The following is an 11,662-nucleotide window of genomic DNA, read 5'->3' on the forward strand; positions in this document are numbered from 1 at the left end:
CTATTCTAAACCACAATATGGTGGGGGAAAAACAAGGTTGAAAAAAACTGTAGAAGATGAAGATGGTGGTTGTGTGGACCAAGCAGAAAGTAAAAGGCACATGGCGGCTTAAACTGACACAGCAGAGATGCTCTGAATTATGATGCCATCCTAACGCAATCTCATTTACAAACTTGCAGCCTGCTGCTAACTTCGAATCTAAACTACTCAACCTATTTTCTGATTACGGTTTTATCTTCATCAAACGAAGAAAATAGAAATAAAGTTATTAGAATGGAAAATATAGAAACAATTACGAGTTATTATTATAATAAAAATGAGAAAGAATAATAAGTAGGTTAAAGTTACAGTCCGAAGGAGACGGGGGGACAATGTAACTTCATAGCCATGGACCGAGTTAGAAGTCCGAAAACGTATTTGATCGAATTCAATAATTTTTTCTCATACAGTATATTTATATTAAAAATCATTAAATATAAATAAATATTAAATTTATAACAAAGTTACTAACACTTGATATAATCATTCTAAAATTTAGATAGCATAAAGTTGACATGCCAGCTCAAGCTCAATTCACGGCAAGAGGCTACAATGATTTGAAGTGAGATCGGTTCCCTGTTGGATTTTCCTTCTTCTTCCATTGATAATTAATTTTATGTTAAGTAGCCAATAGAAAGTCAAGATTATGTTGATTGTTTGACATGGATATTGTTTTTTTTCTTTAGCAAAAAAAGAATGTAAGATGACAGAGGGAACACAATGTTCATGGAAATCGTTCCATTTACTTAGTACGTATAATTTGGGAGCTTTTGGGATGCAAATTGATTGTAGATTAAGTGCTTAACTTCAGTACATTGAATGCATAAAATCTTTTTATACTTCCATATTAAAGCAACTCATAACAATAGATAATTGCATAAAATAAACCTAATTTGATGACATGAAAAAGAAAATAAACAGCCTAATGTAAGAGTACATAAGATTACCGAACTTTGATTTTGCAAGTCCTACACTTCATTTGATACTCTTTTCCCTTTTCCAAAGATTGTAAGTTTTTGTACCCTTCAAGTACGTTAAATTGAGCCGTGGAGTCTTGAAACTCTTCATTAAATTTTTCTTTATTTATTGCTTTCTTTCGTTCACTTTTACTTGTCATATTTTATTTTTTCGAGAGTCAAAATACATAAATTTTGACCAACGTTTTAATATATATTTTTTTATCATATTGATATGAGAAAAATTACAAATTATAATAATTTTCGTATAGTTTTTGAATATCTAAATTTTAATTTAGAAATATTAAAAAAATCTAATGCAATTTAACTTCAAAAATTAATCGAATTGACTCTCGAAAAATAAAACGTGACAAGTAAAATTGAACGGAATGAGAATTTGTGAAGGAAAAGACTAGGATTAGACGTAAATTGACCTACTGACATCCAATAAGATTGGTTTATTATTAGCAAGAATCTATTGCGTCAATATTTACTGGTAAAAGTTTTTATTTTTGAATTCGTTTAGTGCTTTGTGAGGTTGTAGTTATGTTTTAAACACTTCGAAATATTCTTTTCGGTGTTAAAATCATTTATCAATAAGTTTTTGATGCTCCTAGCTAGATTGTACCTATTTTATTTAAAAGACTGCTTTTTGTTAAAGGGATTATTCCTTCAGGTGTAAGAAAGTTTTTACATAATGAGATTATTTAAATCTCAACTGCAAGTAGGTGTTTTCACTAATATGAATTGGTAGAAAAAATAATAGCGAGGAATACATATAAGAGCAATCAATTTTTAAAGAGCATATAAAAGCTTTTATATCGTGATATAACTTCAACATTAATCACAACATATCAAGTATAATCCCACAAGTGAGATCTGAGAAGGGTAGTGTGTACTTAGATCTTCTCTTACGAAGGTAGAAAAATGATTTTCGATAGACCATCGGCTCAAAAAAAGCATAATTGCAACCGTTATCGAGATATAACTTAAATCATTTTTATTAAAAATGTACATCCGCGATTTTATGAAACTTCCCAGTTTACACTAATTAGCCAAAAGCAAAGAGGTACCAATTAGCTGATGCAAGCAATGCCGTGAATTTTTTCGATCAAAAGAGAGAGGATAACGAAGAAATTAGAGATGTGATGCAAGCATAGTTCTCCTTATTGACAAAAAATGTGACGAAGAGAACCAACTCTTTTCTTCAATTTGACTCCACAATTCGATCTCTTTTTTTCTCAATATTTACTTCGTCGTTTTGAGTGCTACCGTAACTATAATAGACAAAGACTTTTATGCATTTCGTCTCAATCAAGACTCCAATTGTTTACCCGTAAAATGGTACAGTTAAATCTATACAAAGTTTCTAGATAAATGAATTAATTCGATCCCGAAATAATAAAATAATTAAATAAATATGCAATACTTAACCTTGAAATGAAGATAAAATCACGAAAAATGATAATTCCGGGCTCAACAGTGATGAAAATAAGAAACAAGAAAGTAAAATTATGTAAAGCTTTTGATCGATTATAGCGTAAATTTTCCAAAAAAAGTCGTGTCATTTACAATGAAAACAGAGCTCACTATTTATAATTACGTCTAGGGAACAAGGTCTTAGCGTCGTGCCCTTCTTTAATATCAATTATGGGGGTCATCGATGAAGGTGTAATGGTGAGCATAAATGACAAATTCTCTGTAACGGACAGCGCACTAAATGCTGTGGAATATTCTCCATTAAATGCTACCGGTCGGAGGGTATTTGTTGCATCTTTACGAGTATCGTTCTTTCCGGTGACAAACGAGATAACTGTCTTCGGTTCTATATACCTTTCCCCGCCTTAAGTACCACGTGTCATTCTCTTAAGCGACCACGTATCATAACGTATTTTACCGTGTATACCAATGTCCATCATCTTCCTCCCCACAATCAGAAACCACACCAACTACCTCAGTTTATTCAAGCAACAACTGGCTATAACATGAATATACATATATAGATGGATTTAAGTTATGTATATCCACTGGAATCGTAAAAATATTGTGCAATTTAACATGTGATAACATGTTATAAATTAGTACCATTTAATTATATTACCAAATTAATGTTTATTGCATAGGTTTACTTTTAGTTAACATATAAGTGACTTAATTGTATAAAAAAGATATGCACAATCTGTCAACACTTTTTAAAATTTTAATGTTATACTCTATTTACGTAATTTTCTACCGTAAAATCGAATTTAATCAAGTAGTAAAAAAACTAGTGAATTATGATATCATTGAAAGCAATGAAGCTTTTTTTAATCAATGTATAATCTTTGTATATGATTAAAAAAAAAAATTAATATGACCGGCTATTTGTGTAAAAATTCAGTGCAAATTCCTAACCTTAATGTGTACCAATTTACATGAAATACCTCTACTTCAACTAGTTTCTTTTGTTGTTATCACTAATCATCTATTCAAACTTGGAATATATACTCCTGTTTAGAAAACAAGAGTAATTTATATATATATGCGACCCTATGAGATGACTTGAAGCCTAAAATGGTACTTGACGTTTGTAATATCTTATTCTAAAGTATTACGAAGATATAGTCAACACTCACAAGCGGTTAACAATTAAAATCAATTCATGGTTGACTAGCTTAAAAGAAAGAAAACATTATTTCTACATTGGATTGGTGGAATTAATGTCACGTTTTTTTGCGGAAAAGTTGCGATAAAACAGATCGTTGCTATTATAACATTTTGGGATAATACCAATGGCCAGGTAGTCACACTTCACAATTCCTAATAAACAAATGTTGGCAAGTGCGATCGAAATTTACTTTTGCAAACTTGAAATGTCTTTTTTTGGGTTATACCTTGTACCCGGTACCCGTATTCAAACCCGACTATATTCGGATTCGCGTCGTGTAAGGCTCCATTCGGAGTAACCGCTCCCTACGAAGGATTTTTCATACTCAGGGCTCAAAGTGTTATACCCTGTGCCCGGTACCCATATTCAAACCCGACTATATTCGGATTCGCGCCGTATAAGGCTCCATTCGGAGTAACCACTCCCTACATAGGAATTTTCATACTCAGGGCTCAAACCCTCATTATCCGCTGCACCAAATTCATTGGTGGTGAAATGTCTATTCTATAGATAAGCTGAAAAGGTAGAAGTGATCACTACAAAATACAATTTAAAGGAAACAAGGGATATCATGATACAAGCAATTAGTGTGGTTGAAACTGAAAGGAACAAGAAAAATCACATTTTTATCATTTTAGAGAAATGCTCACCTCGTGAATGTATACATCAAATCTTTACCAACCTCCCATCTAACTGTTAATTTTCCGTTGAGAATTACTGGATTAAAGAATGACACTTCTTATTATACCTACTACCATATGCAACTACCAATGGATGTGACACTTTTAACAGCAGCTAATCCAAACCAACATTTCTCAATTTTTTTTAACATAAGACAAACAAAATCATGATTTTTGCTTTCGCTTTTCAAATTACCTTAGGCAAAATTAACTTAACCAAATTCACCCTCCCCACTTACCTCAAACAGCCATTTGTATTCTTTGTTGGTTTGGGGTGGGGTGGGGTGGGGTGGGGTGGGGGTAGGGAAGATCTGCACTCAGAAGAAACAACTTGCAAGAATAAAGTACAACATTTAAAATTCTGCTAAATATACTATACTACTAGTATATACATACAACATTGATTATAGTATATAACAACAGGCTTATAATAGAGAAGAAAACCAGAAAAAAGTACAAAGTGCTCACAAAATTCTATAGTTTTTTGCCTGCAGACATATTACTAAAGGCCCCAGACAGAGCCACATGTAGAGCACAACCACAAGAAGTTGCAGAAATAGCCATGGTCATTTCCCATGTGACCATAATTCCTTGTTTTTCCACATATACCCTTCATGTTTCTCCTAATTTACATCACAGAACATGCATTGGGATTCTCATCACTGAACATTTGTGGAGGATATGGATTATACATTTCATGGGCATATCTTTGAGGGTAAACCTGGTAATTCTGTGGGTAATTATAGTAAAACTCATTCTTCTTCATTTCTAATTTTGGGTCTTCTTGAACAGCCACCTCTTTACCTGAATCAGCCTCTTCACTGCCGCCGGCGGTGGCGGCGCCGCCATCTCCACCACCCTCTTTTTTCTCTTTAGTGTCTCCCTCTTCACCTTTTTTTGCTTCTTTTTCGCCTTCTTCTGCCTTCTTCTCTTCATTTCCTTCTTTGGGTTTTTCCTCTTCTTTCTTTTCTGGTTCTACTTTAACTATAACTGCCCTTTTCCCTGTTCTTTTGCTTACATAATCCACAAGTTGTGTTGCCTCAAATACCCCTTTTACTGTCACTTGTGAGCTCTTCAAGTCTGGTTCTGCATTCTCCACACCTTCAAAATTATAAATTTATGGTCAAATTGTTAATGCCAGTTGACAGATTCTAAAGATTCCTCAATTAATTTAACAAATGGACGTGATTAGTTGTTGACAGAATGTGTTTGAATTGACTTAAATTTGAATATATTGTAAAGAATGATTATATTATTCTAAATTAAAGACTGCACCGATTGCGAAAGATGCAGAGAATATAGAATCCTTAAAATACTGAATACTATTATAGAGATCCGAAAAAGGGAAAAGTGTAACAAAAGCATAATCAGACTAACAATTAGTTGCACCAAAAAATAAATCAAAAAGTTCTTACTAATTCATACAACCCCAAAATGGGAAAAAAGAAGAAAAAATCATACCTTTCATTCTTTGTATACGCCTTTTGATTTCTTGAGCACAAGCTTCACAATGCATGTGAACTTTCAGAACTACAATAATCACTTGGGGCGGCTGCAAAACAAACCAGAAATACCATATTCATTATCTTACCTTAAAAACTGATAAAAACCCAGAAGGGGAAAAGACTAAAGAGAGAAAAAGCATCATATATAAAAAGAAACAACTCGCGTGAGAGATAAAAAGGAAAAAAAATTAAAGATTAAATTAAACAAACCTCCTCTTTTTTCTCTTCGGGTTTAACGACTTCTTTTTCCTCCGGTTTCTTTGGCTCTTCGGCCGGCGGTTTTGGGATCGGAGAGAGAAGCTCAACTTGACGGTGGCTCTTCTTTTGCACTCTCTCTAAAACCTTCAACGGATCTGCTTTTTCCCCTTTCACAACCACCTTATGTGTCTTGCAATCCGTGATAACATCCTCAACTCCTATATAAACACATTTAAATTACTACAAAAGACCAAAGAGTAAATTCAAAAAAGGTTTTGTTTTTTCAGTGAAATCTTGAATTCAAACTAATAAATCTGCTTACCTTCGAAGCCTTTAAGGGATTTACGGACTTTACGAGCACAACCTTCACAATGCATGTACACTCTCAACACTATTTCTTGAGGTGGCGGTGGAGGTGCTGGTGTTTCTTCTTTGGTTTCCTCTGTTTTCTTTTCTTCCTTCTTTTCATTATCACCTTTTGGAGCCTCTTCCTTCTTCTCTTCCTCTGGTTTTTTCACTTCTTCTGGTTTCTTCTCTTCCTATATCCAAAAAAATCAGAAATCTCAAACCACAAAACCAAAACAAAACAAAAAAACGAAAAGAGGTAGAGAGCAAAACAAACCTCGCCCATTGATGTTCTTGGATATGGATAGTGGTAGCTGATAAGCTTAAAGAGAGAAAGAGAGAGAGATACTTAATTGTTTCTCTCTTTTTAAGTTTTTTTTTGTTTTTGTGAGAGTGTGAGTACTATTTGGTGTTATTCTCAAAAAAGTTCAAAAGGAAGTGGTGAGCACTGAGCATGGGCTAGTAATGACCATAGAGATCAACGAGGCACTAATTTTCGTCATCTAAAAAAGCACAAGTGGCGTGGCTTTTATATAGATGGCACGTGTGACGGACATATACTTTGCTATTAGTACTACTCACACTATAGTTCCAGAACATTACGTTGTTTCTTTTTTGATCCTGTGTGTGTGATTACGTATTCTTTCTTCTCACTGCATCATGGATTTTTATTTTTATTCCATTCATTTTTACGAATCAAATATTCTAAAAATAAATTTTTATTATTATTTTTTACTTTAAAAAAAATAATTTATTTTTTTATTTTACACTTAGCATTTATTACTCTATTCAAATTTATTAAAATTATATATCAATTAATATATGTATCATAGTAATTATGTATTTTATTTATTATTTTTTAGAGATGTGCAGAGTCAATAGTGAATAAATAAAAGTGAACGGAGAGGAATTCAGGAGCGGCTCGACATAATATGGGGCCTAAGGCGAAAATAAAAAGCGAGGCCTTAAATTTTTTTAATTATTTGTTTTACTCTTATAATTTAATAAATTATAATTAGTTTTAATTATTGTCAATATCTAACCAATTTGTTTAATCTCCCTTGTGTTATCATGTTGAACTTTATTGATTTAGCTTTGAAAAACTTTTTAAACTGAGGAACAAATATAGAAATTATTAATGGTAATTGAATTAACACTTTTTACCTGATTGAGTTCGCCAATTAGAGTATTCTTCTACTTATATAAATATAAGTCGAAACAAATAATATTGTAGTAACTACTGGTATGGCACTCAAAGAATTAAAAAATATTTTTATAAACTAACATTGTAAGAAGATCAATTTAAGTTGGGATGAATTAAAGAAAGAAAATAACTAGTAATTAACTACAATTTAAGATGTGTATAACTTTTAGCTATAACTATTTTAAACAAATAATTTTAAAAATTCATCAATAGTACATAATTATTAAATATTATATATATTATTCATAGATTTTGGGGCCTAAGTATTTTGGGGGCCTAAGGCCATTGCCTTAGTGGCCTTAGGCTTCGGCCGGCCTTGAGAGGGTGGCTATGTAGGATGTAACAAATTGGAATTTTCATTTTCCTAAGCTTAACAGAAATTGGTTAACTTTGTAAATATAATCTTTGACGTCGAGTGTTTTGTGTACTTTGTTAGACTTTTAGTCTGGTATTATTTTTGCTATTAAGAGAAAGTCTTATTGTAGCCCTTAAATTCTAATTGAACTCCAATTTGAAATTAATTTTAAATTATAGTCTTGGGCGGTCAATTTGGATCATTTTTCACGAAGAATTTGTGCACATAAATTTCACTCATTTTACGTTTATTATTGTAACGACCCGACTTGTCGTTTTAAGGATTAGTGTCTCGTTCAACGACTTAAGGTCATGAGCAACTTTGGGATGTGTATTATGACTTGCGTGTATGGTCGAGTTTGATTTTCGGATAATTCGGGTTAAATTAAAAGAACAATTCTTATTTTTGAAGCTTAAATGAAAAGAGTTGACCAAAGTTGGACTTATGAGTAAACGTCCCCGGAATAGAGTTTTGATTATTCCAATAATTTCGTATGGTAATTTTGGAATTAGGAGTGTGTCCGAAAAATTATTTGGAAGCTCGTAGTTAAATTAGGCTTGAAATAGCGAAAATAGGAAGTTTAAGTTAGAAACTTGACCGGGGAGTTGACTTTTTGATATTGAGGTCGGAATCTAATTCTGAAAATTTTCATAGGTCTGTTACGTCATTTATGACCTGTGTACAAAATTTGAGGTCAATCGGACTTGATTTGATAGGTTTCGGCGTCGAATATAAAAGTTGAAATTTCTTAGTTTTATTAAGCTAGAAATAGGGTATGATTCGTGGTTTTAGCGTTGTTTTATGTGATTTGAGGTTTTGACTAAATTCGTAAAATATTTTGAGACTTACTGGTATGTTCGGACGGGGTCCTGAGTGGCTCGGGTGAATTTCGGACCATTTCTAGGCCATTTTTAGTTGGGGGGTTTTTGCCACAAAGATATGCATCGCGATCGCGGACAAACGATCACGATCAGGAAGAGCAATTTTGTTGTTTGGACACTGTGAGTCGCGATCGCGGAAGCCTTTTCGCGATTACGTAAAGGAAAATCCTGCTCCACTAACCCGGTTTTGAAAGCTTATATCTCGCAATCTATAACGAATTTGGAGATGATCCAAAAATAAAAGTTGTAGCTATGTGTGTCTAATTTTCAGAAAATTAAACCATTTATAATTTAGAATTTTTTACAAATGTTATGACTATTAAACTATAGGGTATCTCGAAGAGCTGGGCACTTGTTATTCGCGATCGCGAGGCATTTTTCGCGATCACGAAAAGCAAATTTTGGGATGAGAATAGTTGTGCTTCGTGATCGCGAATCATTTTCCGCGATCGCGAAGAGTAAATACTTGGGCAATAGATATATTTCGAGGTTTCGGCCATTTTTAACATATTTAGAGATATGGAGCTCGGATTGAAGCAATTTTTGAGGCGATTTTTACCATATGGATTGGGGTAAGTGTTCTATATCCTAAAGTGTTTATATTTCATGAATCTATGGTTATATTTATCGTTTAATTCGTATTTTTATGGAAGATCAAAACTGAAAATTTAAGATTTGGAGGTCGAGTTATTATCGGAATTGGATAAAATTGGTGTGGTTGAACTCGTATCAGAATAGGTGTTCGAATTTCATAAAAATTATGTCGGATTCTGAGAGGCGGGACCCGCTTGACTTTTGTTGACTTTTTTAGGATAAATTTCTAAGTCGACGTTTTATTATCCGGAATTATTTCCGATAAAATTTAGTGGAGTGTTACAATTAATTTGGATAGATTTGAGAGGTACGGAAGTCAATTCAAGCAAGAAGACGATTTTGAAATATCGACATAACTTCGAAAAGGTAAGTATCTTGCTTAACTTTGAGTGGGAGAAATTCTCCTTAGGCGTTGAGTCTTATGTGTAATTTGTGTATTTTAAAATCATGTACGCGAGGTGACGAGTACGTACTTGGTTTATATATATAAATTACACTAGTTAAGAACCTTAGACGTCCTTATGTATTAAATTGAAAATTATTGACACTTATTAAATCCTTTAATTTTCTTGCCTAATTTCTTATTTTGTTGGATTTATTTTTATATGATGATTTGGTGTGATTGCCACCTTGATTTTTATGTGAAATATTATTTTGTTGAGTTGTTCACTCCCGGATATATCTGTTAATATTTTGTGTACATTATGGTCGAGCCATGGGCTCCTTATTGTGAAAATAATGTATTGTTGAATTTGGTGGCGAGTTGTAATATTTGAGCACTTGATGTGCAATCTGTGATAAATTATAATATTTGAGCACTTGATGTACAATCTGTGATAAATTGTAATATTGAGCACTTGATGTGCAAATATGTGATATGTTATAATATTTGAGCACTTGAGATGCAATTTATGAGATGTGATATTGGCACATTATATTGTTGGGAAGTTTTGTTCGGGTGTTTGCACTAGGTTTCTGTCGTACTATTATTACTATTGATTTATGCACATACGGCGTGACAAGGCGGGCTATATATATATATATATATATATATATATATATATATATATGTATATGGGTCTGCGCATGTGGCGAAATAATGTGAGAATATTATTATGCGCGTGTGGCGAGACAAGGCGGGCATTTACTTTATTATTGCACACGTGACGAGATAAGGCAGGCTATGTCGGAATTTGAATTGTGATGACTTGTGATAGCGTGAGGGCATTGTTGTTGTTGCATATTTACTTTGGGACTACGAGGCGGTACCTCGGGAGAACCCCCTGTATTGCATATTTACTGTTGGGACTACGAGACGGTGTCTCGGGAGATCCCATATTGAGCATTTACTTTTGGGACTACGAGACAGTATCTCGGGAGTGTCGTTTTGTTGACATCTCTCTATGGTTGCACTTGTCTTTGGTTATTTTGTATTCCCGTGATAGGTCAATCCTTGTGATATGCCGTGATATATTATTTGATTTTACTATGTGTTTGTACTCTTTGTTGTATTGTGTTGGCTTGGCCTTTTTAGTCGATACTCTAAAGATTTATATTTCTGGGTTTTTTACCGATTTTTTATGACTGTGTTATTTTAAATTAAAGAAGTTACTATTACGTTTTAAACTAATCAGTTTTACATCCGAAATAATAGATTATCTGATGTTTTATTTAAATTGAAATGTCATTTTTCTTTGCTCAAACTATTTCTAAAATGAGCTCATTTCTTTGTTGAATTCGTACTTGGTTTTAAAAATTGTAATCTTACTTTATTGAGAATAAATTAATCGTGCGGAACTTATGTATTGAAATATTTGGCACGAAAGTTGTTTGTGTGGTTATGATTAGATATATGGGCATGAGGTGTCGTGAGAATATGAAAGGGGGTCGAGAACCGTATTTTATGATTATGATATGAGATATTTATTTGGAAGAGTTTTATATTCGAAGGATACTTATTTGAAGAAATATATTTGGAGGGTATTTAATTGAAGAGATTATATGTGAAAGACTTGTTTAATTGGTTCTTCTTGTGTTTCTTATTCGTCTAAGTAATAATTATGATGTTCTTGCAACCTTATTGTTTATAGCACTAAGGGATTATTGTTGTTATCACTGCTATTTATTTTATTGATGATCCAAAATGTTATCTTTAAATTTAATAAGTAATTATGTGTTTTTAGACCTTGAAAAATACCATTTTTCATTCCTCGACTTGTGTGCGCAGTCCGTAAAATTTTTCGGAAAATTTTCATATG

General features: G+C 32.9%; 1 protein-coding gene across 1 annotated transcript; it reads right to left on the bottom strand.

Annotated features, from left to right (window-relative positions):
• Window positions 1-4,653: 4,653 nt before the first annotated feature.
• Window positions 4,654-6,872, bottom strand: LOC107760329 (heavy metal-associated isoprenylated plant protein 7-like). Its single transcript, XM_016578363.2, has 5 exons — window positions 6,648-6,872; window positions 6,348-6,564; window positions 6,038-6,243; window positions 5,784-5,874; window positions 4,654-5,423 (listed from the first exon to the last, which is right to left on the bottom strand). The coding sequence occupies exons 1-5, from the start codon at window positions 6,654-6,656 to the stop codon at window positions 4,951-4,953; spliced, it is 996 nt and encodes a 331-aa protein (XP_016433849.1). The 5' UTR covers window positions 6,657-6,872; the 3' UTR covers window positions 4,654-4,950.
• Window positions 6,873-11,662: the final 4,790 nt, after the last annotated feature.

Source organism: Nicotiana tabacum, chromosome 4 (assembly GCF_000715075.1).
Source record: "Nicotiana tabacum cultivar K326 chromosome 4, ASM71507v2, whole genome shotgun sequence".
Taxonomy (NCBI): Eukaryota; Viridiplantae; Streptophyta; class Magnoliopsida; order Solanales; family Solanaceae; genus Nicotiana; species Nicotiana tabacum.

Excerpts from the sequence above, each read along its gene's own strand:
- LOC107760329 (XM_016578363.2), bottom strand. Across the intron at positions 6,244-6,347 it reads ATCCCTTAAAGGCTTCGAAG|GAGTTGAGGATGTTATCACG; the intron begins GTAAGCAGATTT and ends GTGTTTATATAG. Across the intron at positions 5,424-5,783 it reads GCGTATACAAAGAATGAAAG|GTGTGGAGAATGCAGAACCA; the intron begins GTATGATTTTTT and ends ATAATTTTGAAG.